The 16,048-nt window shown below is 32.7% G+C and overlaps 1 protein-coding gene across 3 annotated transcripts in view; it reads left to right on the forward strand.

Moving 5' to 3' along the window:
• Positions 1-16,048, forward strand: part of LOC129965763 (latrophilin Cirl-like) — a 168,733-nt gene that overhangs the window by 76,827 nt on the left and 75,858 nt on the right. For all 3 annotated transcript variants that reach the window (XM_056079926.1, XM_056079927.1, XM_056079928.1), the window contains exon 2: positions 10,377-10,461. In XM_056079926.1, the coding sequence (XP_055935901.1) occupies positions 10,377-10,461 (85 nt within the window). The remainder of the gene's footprint in view (positions 1-10,376; positions 10,462-16,048) is intronic.

Here is a 16,048-nt window from a genome sequence, read left to right on the forward strand (position 1 = left end):
TTTTATTTCATTTGCTTTATGCAGATGGTATAATGTTTATAAAGAACGAACTCTAAATTTTACGAGTGTTATAAAATGCTCCCCTGCTCAGTTTGGGAAATATATTTTTTTTAAGATTTATTTGTACAGAATAGAAATCAAAATAGGATTTAAGTGTTTTTTACAGAATCTTGAAATCAATTTTTCACGATTATTTTTGAGATAGCACACCTCATATGAAATCAGAATTTAACTTAGTGGATCAATTAAATGATAGTTAAAATTTCGGAAATATTAAAATATTCTGATTGCACTATTTCGCAATTTTTCTTAACTTCAGCACATCAGAAATTAAATGGAAATTCGATCACAAAATACCATTATTACAAGCATAACAAACCAAAAAGTTCCAGAAAGGAAAATGGAGCACAATATGTGGAAATTTGTGTTCATAAAGGACAATTGAATCGAACTATTCAGGTTAGAAAGGACTTTTTAAAGAATTTTTCTGCGAACAAATATCCTAGTTGATTGAAATATTCCCTGTTTATACTTAATGACCTCTAAATTTATTAATCTTACTCAAGTTGTCGAGACCAGTAGTTTAAAATGCTTTGCTGAAGAAATTTAGAACTAGTTCTTCTATATAATTACATTTGCTGATAATTTTGAAAAATATTTTCAGTTGATTTTGAAGCCTTCGTTGCTACATTCCTTTTAAGAAAAGGATATGCCTTTTCTTCGTGATTTTTCTCTATTTAATTGAACTTGTTTTGTTAATAAGCGGTTGAATGTCGATTGCACTTCTCAAGAACGTATTCTTGCCGCGTAATCGGAGAAGGGGAAACATGTAATTTAAAATCTCTTTTAGCATTTGCTCATGTTGAAGTTCTTATTTATGCCCTTCCAACGCTGACTGCAATCTGAAAAGTATTTTAAACTGTTTTAACGCTGGTGACGGTTCATCTTGTTTATTTCGCTAGTGAAACCAGGGGGGGGGGCACAGAAAACCGTCGCAATTTATAACATTTCCAAAGAAAATTAAAACTAAACATACACTACAAAGTATTTGCTAAGATTCAGTTAATACATCATTTTTTTTCCATCGTATGATTACGCTCGTTCGTTCGCAAATTAAAGTCGCGTACATTTTTGCAGCTATAGAAAGATGGATCGTCAAATTTCATCCGAATCATTCGCCCTTAGCATTTGTTTTCTTTTTTCGAAACAGGATAAAACTGATATTAGTAAAATGACTCGTAGTTAGCATAACAAAGTTTATTTTATCTAAGTAATTAAATTCTCTTCGAAATTTATAATAAATTATGAATTAGTTTGATTGCGTTTTGGGGGTATTTGTAGCGCATTTATATTTCATCACGATTTTACCCAAAACACTTCACATTGTGTAATCTTTCATGAAAAAGGGTTTTCCTAACCACACCGTATACTTTCTCGACGAAATGGGAGGGAAAATGTTTGCCGTGTGCAAAGAAACATTCGATTTCCCCCCCCAAGTAAAGAAAGCGAGGTGAAATGTTCTTGGGGCTTAAAATCCTGCCTCCCGTCAGGATGATCTCCAGAATCCCCGTTTTATCACGTATCGTCCCCGAAATAGACAAGATTGACGCAGTTTACTGTCATTTCTTGTCAAGCCACTGTTGATTTAGTCTCTACCAGCCCTCGAGGGTGAAAGACGTTTCTCAGCTCGCCGCTTTTGCAAGTTCGTCAGGGCTTCGTTCTGCCTCCTCGGCTGTTACAGAGCAGCTGGACGGCTACAGTTGTGACTCAACTTGCAAGCAGAAGAAACCTCTGATTATGCATGGGGAAAAAAGTGAGGTAAAAGGGAAAATATGATGCAATGTCGCTGTATCAAAACAAACATTTTTATTGGCTAAGTTCAGTGATCGCGTTAGAGTTAAAATTGTTTAGACAGCTTCCGGGGAGCGTTCGTTACTCTGTATTTGCATTATGGAGAATATTCACTTTGCGATAGATGAGCAATCCTGACCCGATTCATAAATAAAGCATTTTAAATAAATATAAATCGTTTTTAAAAATATTTTTAATGCATTGTTTAGTGTTGAGATGTGGATTGGATATTGTTAATAATCTGATGGAATCCTAGCAAGACTTTTCGATTAGGAAAGCTTAATCATATAAAGACTTAGTAGCAAGTCGTGACCTCATCGACGTCTTGTAGTAGAGAAAACGTATGCTTTTTGTGAAGTTAACGCACTATTTGCGATATAAACGTTCGATAGCAAAATTACTTATTATATATGCAGCAAGCATTTAAAATTAAGCAATTAATTCACTGAGATATATAAATTAGATACTTAATATAGGTATTTATATCATAAATGAGTTTGATACAAGTATAAAGGATATCTGTTATATTGAATTTTTTCTGAAGTGATTGAAGATTGAACTGATTCGTGAATCTTTTGTGAAGATTCGTCCCATTGATTGTTAACTCTGTGGCACTCTATACTTTTACGTCTAAACTCATGACGATTCTCTGTAGTTGTAAATAATGAAAAGTGTTAACAGCAAAATGTGCGACTGACATAGTTACTTCCAAATACGACTAGGAGAGCCTAACATTTTTGTCGCTTCAGAGTTAAAGAACTTCGAGTCTATCGGGAATTTTCTGTCCACAAATGATATCAAGAGTAAATTTTAACTCAAGCAGATATATGCGTTTTTATTTTTGAATAAATTTATCCTCATATAATCGCTTGCTTCAGTGAGTCCGTTCGTAACTTTTTTTTGGCACATTAATTTAATATTTCATAAATCTGTATCTTTTATCTATGCCATTCACAGTTAGCTATTTTTAGTGATGAAGAACCTACTGTTTATGATCAGTTACTCGATAAAAAAAACCTATTGTTTTTCGCGATGCAGCATCCTCAAGCTAATGTCTGTATCACTTTTTATTGCTTTCACGTATTGAATTCGGTTAGTATCTCTTAATGCTCCTCAAACAATGGGGTGTTAGGAATAATGGAATTAAACCGTGATTGAGTTTTGTATTGTGCTGAAAAGTCGTCAAATCAACACTGTTGTATTTACCTTTATAATTGACGGGATGTGTCAAAATGACCGGATATCAGCCTAAGTGGATATGACTGAATTGTATTTTGTCACTAAAGATGGCACTTACAGCAAATGTCTTCATTCTTTTATTATTCATTATTTGTATTCTAGAAATTTAAAATGTATCCATATTACAGGTTTCAGTACATTTTGTTATTTTGTTTTCCGTCGTTTCTTTTCAGGATGATTCGAACGTCCGCATGACATGTAGCAAAATCGTGACCAGATAAACGTTCTTGTAGTTTTCTGTCTTCGTTTTAGGCGACTTGCCACGCCTTTCACAACCAGATGGTGTAGTTCACACTGTTTCACCCAATCGTGTCTTTTTATCTCCCACCATTCGCAGAAATATATTAGCTTTCGACATTAGTTTTAGTTTTCTTTTTTATTCCCCCCCCCCCCCCGCTTGTACCTTAATGTGGTTTTTCGTTAGTTTCAGCTTTTGGACGTATTATTCTCATTACCATTGTGTTGATGAGCTGTTTCAAAGAGAATAATAGGATGATTTTAATGAGAAGGATAATTTGCAGTCGCTTGCCACTTTCCAGTGTCTTTATTTAGAATGGAATTTTTCAGGGTGTTGGCATTTCGACTTTTGTCTGTGTCGTGGCATAGAATGAATCCTTATTTTCTACAACTGCATTCTTAAGCAATTTTCAATTTCGATCGAGCAGTAGATGCATCGCACTTTGAAGATAAATTTAGTCTTTTCGTAATGATGTGTTAACCAGCAACAAATTTGAAGGGTTTGTGTGTGTCATCGATTCATCATAATTTTCTCTCCTCTAAAATGCCTTTACACACGTGTAGTATTTTAGATAGGTGGTTAAAAATATGCTTAAATTTTACCACCAATCCTTAAGAGAGTTCTTTTAATACAATATTACTTTTTTAATGTTTGGAATTCTAAGGATCTGCGAAAAGTTTTGATTATAATTTTGACATATTTTCCCCCCTTGCTAGAAAGTGGATAAAAAAAATAAACATTCTAAAGGAATTTTTAATTCGTATAAGAATTAATTTATTCAATTGGCTTTGCAAGCAATTTCTTCTGTCGTAAGTCGATAATTTTACAAAAAATTTCATTGTGCAGATCAACGTTATTAATCACAGTTAAATATGCAAACTACAAGTATATATATATAGTATATAACAAGTATATATATATAGTATAATACAAGTATATAATATAGCTTGCGTTTGAATTAAAAATTATCTTCAGAAATCATTTTTCCCCATTGTTTTATGCAAATGTAATTACTAAATTTTAATTTGACTATAACAATTACAACATTGTCATGCAATTGTTTTCTTTGTTATTTTTTCTACTAGTCGTGGTCAAATTTATATCTGTTTATTTTTATCAAGATTAGATTCTAATTTTTAAATTAAATTGAAACTTTAAAAAAAAAGCTTTAAATGATTATTTGCAACGAAAGGAAGAAATAAGGCAAGAGGAGGTCAGCTCCTGCAGACTCACTCCGAATTGAAAACGCAATTTTCTTTTTAATACTAAATAATTTTAGATAGAATACCCGAAAGAATAATCTGCATATAAATTGGACAAGTGGAGTTGTTCAGAAGCAGCAACCTCACGAATGCAGGACCATGATGATGATGATGATGATATCTAGCCTTGCGAACTAAATGAAAAGGTTAGAAAACTGAGGGAAGAACCGAGCTTAACAAAAAGGAAAATAAATGAAGTAAAACATAAATATGTAGGATCATTGGGACACTAATTACAAGTGTCAAGCAGCAGGGTGGAACCTACTTTGCATGTCATTAACGTCAGAAACTGGCAGGAGAGGGCGCTGTGCGAGGTCGTCTTTTGCTTTATCTGTGTGAGGCAGCATAGTTTTTAAATGAATTACTTTGAAATCAAAAAGTATTACTTTCAATGAATTATTATTTGAAAAATACCTAGAGGTTAAAACCTGCAATTCGCTTATTGGACGTTGTGTGTCAAAAAGTTTCTAAACTCTGAAAATTAGAATTGTGAAGAATGAAAAGAAATGAAGATTTTTCAGTGATAAATCAGTTTGGGATGTACTTGCTCCTAAAGGATTAATTGCTGTGTAATTTTGCTTTCATTTTCGTTATTTTATTTTAATCATTCAGATTTGTTTTCACAGAGGGTTAAATGTACTATTCAATTTTATTTGGAATATTAATAAAGTAATTCGAATAATTCTGTCGGTTTAAAATATTGATAAGAACTTTTAAACGCTGTGAAGAGCATTTTGAAGCAACTATTTAAAAAGTTGGTTTGAATTTCTTACTGGTCTCTCTCTAAACTGAGCTCTCTCAAAAGATCCTTAAGTGAAATTTACCGTGAATGCATTATCTCGTTATTAATCAGTTAATATATGGCGAATAAATTTAAAAATGTGCTGCTTTGAATTTTTCTTAGTAGTTTTATATATTATTATTTAGTGAAGGGAATTGACATTTTATCTTTCTTGAAATAAAAATGGTTATTAAAATCAACATTTTTCTCAGTGTAGATGATACGTGAATTAAAGATGTGATGTGAATTATTCTATAAGGATTTGTGCAGAGAATATTTGAAAATTTTGATGTAATATTACTACGATATCATTTTAATACTGTTTTCCCTTATCGCATTCTGTCCCTGCATGGAATGTCTTTCCACAAATAGCACAAACTTTTAAATCGCATTTTGTTTCCTAAAGGATGCGAATTTTATAAGCTGGAATCTGTTTGAGATATTTTTGAAACTTTAAGCGGGATTGAATTCATTTTTAAATCTTATTTTACCCTATTGCCGACAAAACGAATTGTTATAGTTCATTATTTTTTAAAAATAATTCTTAATACTTTATCTGTGTAACCTTACCTTATTATGTTTCGCTGTCTTTTCGAACGTGTAAAAAAAATGAATGAGCAATTCATTTCTAATTTTTTCAGCCTCTCTCTCTCTCTTCTGTGAAAGTTATTAAAAAGCATGAGCAGGGGGGGGGGGGGAATGAACTTATGAGCAACCCAACCAAGTGGAAAACAAATGGAATGCATCCAACTGCAGGTGGAAAGTAATCGTCTTTCTTTTCGCTCTCCCTTGTATGTGAAAAGAGGGGGGGGGGGGCATAACAACAATAACAAAAAAAAAAAGTTTCCGAAGACGAGAAGAAAAATAATTTTTTAGCATCCCTAGGGATTTTTTTTATCATTATTTTTTATTTTTTTGTTGTATGTGTCTTCTTAACCAATTTCTTATAGAAAGTAGAAATGAAATTCACCATTTACTCATACAATGTAAAGAATACCAAATATTGACGCAAGATGCTTCGATATGTAGCCATTGGCTCCATATTTTTTCCCCTCCCCTTTCTCTCATGTATATACTTTGTATTAGGGTGAGTTACGGTGAAGATACGCTGTGTTAAACTTGAATCCTTCGAGAGCCGGTGTTGCATGTATTGGATGATCCATTTCTTGTTGTTGTAGGACTTGCTACGAATTTTTCTGAAGAAAAATAAAACTTCGTTAATTATATAAAGTTTTCCAATTGTATAAATTCGGAAATGTTTTTCTTCTGAAATCCACTTGCGATGAACAATACATGAAAGCAGTTGTGTTTCAGACAGTTCTGTTTGTAGTTCTAGGCCGAGTTTAATATGAAAATATAAAAATGGATTTTGGAAAATGGAACTGCTACTACTGAACTCCCTCTAAAGATATTTTTAATATCTTATGAGATCGGAGAGAAAGAAGGTGGTGCCTACAAGAAGGAATTGGTATAAAATTAAATGCAGGTTTTATTTTATTTTATAAGAAATTCGTTGGCCATTGTCACGGACAGTTTATATTGGGTTGTTATTAAATAATCGGTGATATGCTAATTTTGTATTTAACCAATACAATAACATGAATCTTGTAATTGTTTTGAAGATTTTCCAGTCTTAACATTTAATAGGGAAAACATTTTTTTATTTTACATTATCTTTTTTTGTATTGCTATGGTATTTATCTTGATATACAAGGCACTCCAAAAGTATATTGACATGGTTGACTGAATGTATTTTTTCAAATATTTGTTTTGCATTGTAGCATAGTTCGCTGCATAAAATCACAAATGAATAATAATACGAATCATTCTACGGAGTTTCTTGGGTCCAATCTTGATGACGAAATTCATTGTTCTTTGTAATATTCTTTAAACTACCTCCCCCCCCCTCCAGATTTGAAAATGAAAAAGATTGTATTTCGTTGCAGCATTACTTTTCAGATTGGATCTAAACTAATATGACAGCTATTCATAAAATTCCAATATCAAGCATTGGTTATTGATTAAATACTTCAAATATTTCACTTATCCATATTCTCGGCCGTTTTATTATATTGCATATCAACTGTTGCAAAATAAATGTATTAAAATGAGATTGTTTACCATTTTATTTAAATTGCTTTATCTTTCAAATTATATAAATATCTTCAATAAGTGTTCCCTCTTGAATTATGTTCTGCCTGTCAGGGATAGCTTCCAACTTTTGTTCCTTAATTATAATATTTCAACCATTTCAAAATATATACTTGTAAAGTCTCTGTCAATTATATTAAAAAAATTTCGGAAGAATGTTTTCTTGCTTTTATTCCCCCCCCCCCCCGCTTCATATTTGCTGCCAATTTAGAAAACATGAATGATATAGGATATTAAAAGAGAAATAAGCACGTTAAAGAGAGACAGAGTGAAACTTTTACTTACTACAGCCAACGCTTTTCTTCGGGAGTTTCTTAGCCGTCTCGATTCGTTACCATCTCCTTTTCACTCATGAAAGGAAGGGGCAGTGGGCTTCGATGCCAGATACCATCACTTATTTTTCTCTTTCTTTTCTTTGCCTTTTATTTCTTCCTTCCCTTGTTTTTAAAATAAAACAAAATTTTAAAAAAATCCCTGATGAATTTTATTTTTTCATTTCTCTGTCAGCAAGTTGAAAGTGAAATTTAATAAAGTTTCGAAACTTACTTGATGGAGCCAGGGAAAGGGGCGTGGAGAGTGGAAAGGGAAAATAAGAGCTCTTCTCTGTACACCCCCTCTCTCCCTGTCTTAGATACTGTATATCATCTCTCCTGTGTTGTATTTTAGTTACTGTTTTTACTTGTATTAACGCCCTTGTTTTTTTCCACCCACCCTTCCTCCCCTCTTTTTTTTCATTCCCCCCATACTTCGGTGTTTTTCACAATTCTTATCGAAATTTTTTTAAGTAGATTATGATATATTTTGAGTGAAAAGCGATGCTTCATTAAATTCCATTTTGCGAAAGTTGTTGGATGTGGAATTGTCTGCACTTTTGAAGGAAGCATCTAGATTTTCGTTTGAAATAGAAATTTCTTCTATTCTGTTTAGTTATTCTGTTGTAATTTCCTCCATTTCTGATATCTTACAGACCACGAAACAAAGTTCGTAAGATCTACAATACATTAAATAACAATGTAAAAAAATCGTTATGAATATTCTTTTTGCCTACCAATAAGTTCGTACTAGAGATCTCTGTTTATGAAATTTATTTAAATTTTCATCTGTAATCTGTACATTGTCATGGAAAATTAGTAAATTGTCTTCTCTACACGTGATTCTTTTCTCTTATACTTTTTTACTTGGTGTTGAACTTGTTTAAATATATTACTTGTGTTTATTGAATTTTCTGATGGTTGAATGACTAAAAAAATATCTACTGGTCAGATTATTCAAAGACATTTAGATGTTAATTCTTGATTAAGTGATGAAAACAAATTTATCTATGCATTAAAAAATTTTTTTCTTCCTTCCCACCTCCCTTTATTAATTTTTTTTATTTTTTTATTTTTTGCAATCTTAGCAGTTGTAATTTAGAATTTATATTTTCGAATTGTAAAATGCTCCCGTTTCAATCTCAAATGAAATTTATGAATAGAATAATTATCACTAGATTTTCTGCAGTGTTTGACTTGAAAATTTTTTTATTATCGATGTGGAGAACTTTTAATAGCTTTTTCCTCAGAAGTGTAAAGGACTTTCAAAGTAAATTTTCTTTCATAACTGTCTTGAAGTTCCCAAACTTCTTGTTTCTTTACTGAGTTCAATTGCATTATTTTTTTACTCGCCACCAAAGATTATTATAACATGACGCCAAGTGCATCATATTTGCGTATGTGATGAACTGTTTATTAATGTTCTCAAAAGTCTCTTGAAACAAATCGCTAAATAATAGCGGGACAAACGCATTAAAAAACAATATTCGAAAGAGTTTTTATTTTATCAAATTAAAAGTATTGAACGACTCTGCAGATTATTTGTGCAGTCAGATTGACTGATTTTTTATAGCATTAATGTCCGAGTAGTTAAATTGCCAAGAACCTTTGTGTACGTAATTCGTCAAGAAGACCACAAGAATAATCAATCCGTCACTTTTACATACTTATTCTTGATCACTGATCATGTGATCCCATAAGATGGTATGCCTTTTGGATGAAAAGGACTGCATTATACGATTGGTTAGGGTTAAAAGGAGTAAATAAAAGGACATTCATTGTTATTTCTCATCCGCCAAGAAAGTATTTCTGCAACTCAACTGCGTTTGGTTCTGTCTATTGGCTGCTTTCAAAAGCAATTAGTCTTGCGCGTTTTCTTTTTCTTTCGTGATTCCAGATCTGAAAGGAATCGGACTCTTAAAACATTGCTGTCGGAAACATGTAATGTTCCTGGCTTTGGACTCAAGTTTATTATTGTTCTCAAAGAGTCTTCTGAAATGATGATATACTTTGAGACATTGCCATTTTTCTGCTTATAACCCCCTACTTTTCCTACAGGAGCACGGTGAATTAAATTCGCGTTCGTGATTCACATTTAACACGCTATCTTTCTTTATATATACCGAGTACCTTGTAGGAGGTAAAAAGACTTGACATTGCAACTCAACATAACATAGTTGCACTACAATTATGTTAGAATTGCGAATGCATTGTCGTTGTGTATTCAATCACTCTTACGAAAAAGACAATGATTGAAACGTTGATGTTCGCTTTGTTCAAAGCGAATACAAATGCAGGGAATGTTTGGTGAATAAGAATCTATTTTAAGTTTTATATTTTGCGTTGAAAATGAAGGAGTATTTCCCATTATCGTGCAGTTCTTAAATTGTGGTAAAAAGCAGTCTTTCATTTACTTCTCAAACATAATCGGGTTTATCTTAAAGTATTAGTTTTTATTGTTCCAAAAAGTTCATTCCTTAAATTTTCCATATGTGAATTTAATTTTCGCTAATGCAAATGTAACAAAAATTTCTGTTTTACAGGTGACCATGGCGTGGGTGTACAAGACCATTTGTATTCTAATGCTGGGGCACATAGCCTATTCAACAGGGGCTAGAAGAGGAGGTGGTGAGTTTTTGAACAATTTATTTCTTCTGTAAAAATAAGGAAAAACTTTTCCACTTGTCAATCTGCATAGGAAATTAGCTTAATGTCAGTTTTGAAATTTTTAAAAGTTTATGAATCACGAGAAACTAATTCTGATGAAAATATTTTCTCAACCTAGATTTTTGTTTTTTAAACCATTGTTATTGTATATGATAGCCATCATGTATAACATCACATTCAATCGCTGTACATTCTTGCCGTATTATGCACTGTTAAATACAAGATTCATGCGCGTATATCCGTCTAAAGATTCATTTCATTGCTTTTTTCATTTTGTATTCATGCCATTATGCCCGTATAATGATAATTAAGAATATTTATTAACTGAAATAAAACGATTTTTAAAATAAACAAAAAATAGAATTGCAAATTATTTCTGTGATATGCTGCATTCACCAAGAAATCCTCTGCCGTACCTTTACGTTTTTGGAAAGTGTGCGTGGTATTAATAAACGTAATTAATATTTATTTAACCGCCGAGTCCAGTGGCTTTGTGGCAAGTTCCACAAGTCTCTGCACAAACGCCGCATTTTTATTCCAATTCCGTGTTCAGGACTCTTAATTAAGGATGCGGTTTACATTGACTCGATGTTAAAAATCATAAAGACGAGGGGGACAAATTCCATGAATAATGATTAATTTTAATTAATTTAATGGAGCTTGCTGGAGCTTTCCCAATCGATATATTGGCAATTCTTCTCATCGTAAAACAACGAAATCTCCCATAATCCCTTGCTCTAGACGCTCCCTTCCAAAATTCGGCTTAAATCAGCTTTTCAGCCACTAAGTAGTATTATGGACTTGTATCCTTTCGTCTTCATCAGCACTTTTCACAAATGAGCCATTGGCGTCGTGAGGCGGATAAATAATTTTGGAGGCTGGAGAGATTTCGCCAACTAAACTTTCTGGAATGAGTGCGTTTCCTTGACCTTATCCTGTATAAACCCGACGCATGGCTGATAAGATATTAAAACTGGAATTGGCGATGCTTAATACTATATCGCTATTTCCAGTTTGTTGGCGAATTCCAACTTTTCTGACTTTTTAAAACTTTAAATCAAGGTTATTATTATTATTTTGAAAAATTAGAACAAGAAAAAAAAATGTTGTAATTATAATCTCTTTAAAGACTACGAGAGCATTAATTATTGTTAATTATTCAATATTTTTTCCACTTACCGTTGATACAAGCGGAATGAAATTTAAAATGGTTTTTAAGGAGCAATGATAAAAGATGTGAAATTTCATAACGACGTTTCAAGGATCCTTTTCAATATCGTTGCATTAAAGATAACATAAAAAAAATGGGTTCCAAAATCCTTAAGATTCTTTCCTTGTTGTAAGCCATCAAGTCTTCGTTTTTCCTATTCATTACGCAGAATTTATACGATTAATCAAACTTTTTGAACCTGATCAGTATAATATATAAATTTTTTGCAAGTGAATTTTATATGAATCTTATCTTTTTATCAGATGTGTTTTAAGAGTTTAGACACTCTAATAGTTTAAACCGATTCAGAGTCGCACTCCAGAGTAGAAGTTAGCACATTTGTTTTTGCATGGGATCCTACTTCCGATATTCTGTAATCTACGCCATTTTAAGCCTTGACTACTCGTTTATAAATTGGGCGGTGTATTAGTAATTTCTCAACCTTTTTTTTTTTTTTTTCCCCTCTCCTTTCTCCATTTTACCCATTGGGATATTCCCTTAATGAAATTAAAAGATCGGCGGAGTTTCCTCGGATTTGGCCTGTGCGAGAGGCTTCTTCTAGTCGGCTTTTATTGTAATAGATTAGGCATACGTGCCGGAAATAATGGAAAAAAGCATTAAAAAAAACAGGATCCTACATTTCTTTAAATCGACACTGATATTTAGGAAGAGGATTGAAGTAATGCCTGATTAAAATTGAGGAAGGAGGGGGATATAGTGTTGCCATGCAAATTAGCACCCTTTCTTCCTTCAAAAAGTAGAAGCAGTTATTTCTACGCCGCCCCACTCTCTCATTTGACTGTTCTATTGTCCTCGGATCTTTATAATGAATGCGTTTTCGCTTTTCCAACAAGAACGCCACAAAGATTACCGCTTGGGGGTCTAAAAAAAATCCCTTCCTATACGCCTCTGTGATATGAAAAATGCTGTTAAAATGGGTGTGGAACAGGCATGAAGTTTATACATGCATGATTTTGTATTCGAATTTGCAATGTAAATGACTTTAATAAAAGTAATTTTATAAGTATTTGTCCATTTGTATTGATATATTCTAGAAGAAACTGCACTCTTTTATCTATGTGCTTATAATAAAGGAAGATTTTTTTTGGAATTGACACAATCCAATTATTTTTCAAGCCTTATTTAGGGACGGGGATAAGCAATTTGTAAAGTGGGTGAGATCGTACATACTGAAATTTAAATAATCTGAAGTGGATGGCATCAAAATAATAATTTGAACTGCTGAAAAATTCGAATTGTACAAAACTGTGCATAACATATATTGGATATTCAAGAAATCTGAAAGAGAAAAAAATCCAGAATTTTAATTTGAAACATTTTTGAATAATCTGAATGATATTACCAAGTTTAACTCTATTAACTTTTTCCTCAAATTGCTTGGTTTCATTTTCTGGAAGTACAAAAAAAAAAAAAAAAAAAAAAAAAAAAAAATGACCTTTTTTTTGTAATTTGATTTGAATGTAAAATAATTCAATAAACTTTATATAAATAAAATCGTATTTGTCCGAATTCAATAGATTTCATTTGTTAATCGTACATGGTTAATTTTAATGATACTCGCATTGCGAACTGATTTTTCGAGATTTTAATTGATTGAGAAGAGTTTCATAGAAACGAGTTTTGTGTGTGTGTGTGTGTTACTTCTGTTATGAATGACACTAAACAATATTCTCTGTATTATACTACATCGTGTAAATATTGTGCGTTGCTTAGGAACAGCATTTATTGTTACTTCAAGTCACTACCTAAGATCCAAAGTAAGTAATTTCTCTCTCATTTAAAGTAATGACTGCATTTTTAACACCAAATATACCCTAATGATTGTTGATTCAAACAAATTTGTGCTTTTTGCTTCTGTAAAGATTTATGCACTGGAAACAAGTCCTCACGACAACTTTATGACGAACACACTGTTCCTTTTTCTCAATGACAACAAATAGCTTTCTGTGTTTCCGATTCTATCTTTGGCGCCCTGTGACATCACACTTTAAAAGAGAGGGAGCAGACTGGCTTCAGCAGGATGCTATCTGAGTGAAAAACTTAGCTTACAGATTGAAGTGACAGGCCAAGGTGGCTTAGCTGTAACTTATCACCTCCGTAGTGAATTAAAGATGGTATTCCACCCCCTCTCCCCTCTCTCTCTTCCCCCCCCCCTTCTGGAAGATTCCGAAACGAGTGCTGTCACTAAACGCTCTTAAATTTTCACTTGCCTTCTGAAAAAGATTTTAAAAATAGTAAGTCGACACGTGGAAATATTAAATCACTTTTTTCGTGATACGAAAACATTGATTCTAACTGTAACGTTAGGAAGTTAGACTATTTACTGCCGCTCGTCTTAACTCATTCCACTAGAATGTCTCTATTTATTTAGACTTTCGGTTGCCTTTCATCGTTTAAGGAGACGGACATCTTGTTTTTTATTACTTTTTTGTCATGTCAAGCAGACTTAATACATAGCCGGGCAACAAATTACAATGCCACTTTGAAAATGCCTTAAAATAACTTGTTAAAATGATGACATCAAGCGGACCTTTAAAACATTTCAAGGACGATAAAAATAGTATACTTGCATTTAGTCGATAATTAAATTTTATTTCTGTGTGAAAAAAATGATCTTAAAATGGAGCTTCTATTGACCTTATACTCGGAATGTGTAGCTGTTTATAGATAAGTCTGTTTTTCGATGGTACTTTTTACTTTATCGTATACGAAGAAAATGTGTAGGAATCGTCAAATGATTTGAACTCCAGGTTTTGACAAATCTCAGCATCTCTCCGAGTCCCAAAAACACATTTAGAATTCCGTCTGTGAACATGATGGCTCAAAAAGGCTTAGAGCCCGACAGGTGAAATGTGGTGCATTGTCTTTACATCCAATGTGTAGATTTACGTCCAATTTTGAGCCAATTTATTCAGAGGTCCGACTGTTCGGTTGCAACGTAACGTGATAACTGCAAAACGAAGAGAAGTAGGCGGTATAAAATCCGGTGTGTGGTTTCGGCATCTATACTGTGGACTTCTGTCACCTTTTGACCGAAGTCCAACAAGGGGTTGAACGTCTGTCGGTCTGTACTTTCAGAAGCATGTAAACATAATTAAAAAACGCAATAACTTAAATTTATCAAATTTGTTATAGGATTTTGTGACCTCAAGTGTAGTTATTTATCAAATTTAGGTGTCAGTAGTTTGGGAAAAAAAAAAAAAAAAAACTTGGTTTTTTGGTACTTTTGTATTAACCGCAATGAATCGCCAAACATCGCACTCTTATAAGCTCTTTCTTGACTATTGTTCGCCGATGACATGCGGTTAATAATACACAAGAGCACATTTACTTAAGAGTGTAGGTCTCGTAGAGAGACCACTCCCATCGGTTAATGGGTGCCGCTGAATGAATTTAGTATTTCCGTTGTTAAAGAGTAGCTCTCTATTTACTCTATAAATCCGCAGATCATATTCGCTCATATTGTAATGATTCATTTGTTAAATAGTTAAATGAGTAAGGTTTTCATTGCAAAATTTTAAATGGTTAAAAATATCTATTCTTTAATTTGAATAGCTTTCACAGATAAAATGTTAAAATTAATCTATTGATTCTGCCATGTTGTTTCGAGACCCAAAAAAGGGTGTGCATGAAAATTTTGTTCAAAGGTTTCTGAAAATTTTAGAAATTTATGTAATAAAAGAGAGAGACAGAGAAAATACCTTTGATCAAAACTACAACATTTCGCCTTCCAAACGTTAAAAACGAAATTGTACATAATGTCAAGAGCACTCATATCCTGTAAACTGCATCTCCGACGAGAGTGCTCTCCAAAATGTAACATCTGTGTAATCGCATCATTTTTATGTGGGCAGATGCTTTAGGTAACAACAGCAAAAAGAAGAGCATATGTGCGTTTCGAAGATCCTTATTAACTGGTGATAAAATCTCGAAGCGTACTCGGAAAATATGGCTTGAAAGACAAGTTGATGGCCTATTAAAGGATCAAAAGAGATGAAAAATGTTTCTTAAATGAGCTATCGCATCATTTTTCATTCTCATTATTTTGGACAATCTTGAGCCCTTTTTCGACTGCGGAGCCACCTCCGCCACTAAGCGGCCTTTTTGATGGAGACGCTGCTTACACAAACTAATTTAAAAAAAAAAAATCCAAAATGGAATGAAATTGAGATTCTCTTGTGATTAATTGTTATTGACTTCTCTATTCATTTATTGAATAATTGTATCTCTCGCAAAGAATCGATGGGTAGAATTAAAAGAAAAAAAAATGTTCAAAACCTAGTTAAAACAAAGTTAAAAAAAAAAAAAAAAGAAAAG

The sequence above is a fragment of the Argiope bruennichi genome, chromosome 4, assembly GCF_947563725.1.
Source record: "Argiope bruennichi chromosome 4, qqArgBrue1.1, whole genome shotgun sequence".
NCBI classification, from domain to species: domain Eukaryota; kingdom Metazoa; phylum Arthropoda; class Arachnida; order Araneae; family Araneidae; genus Argiope; species Argiope bruennichi.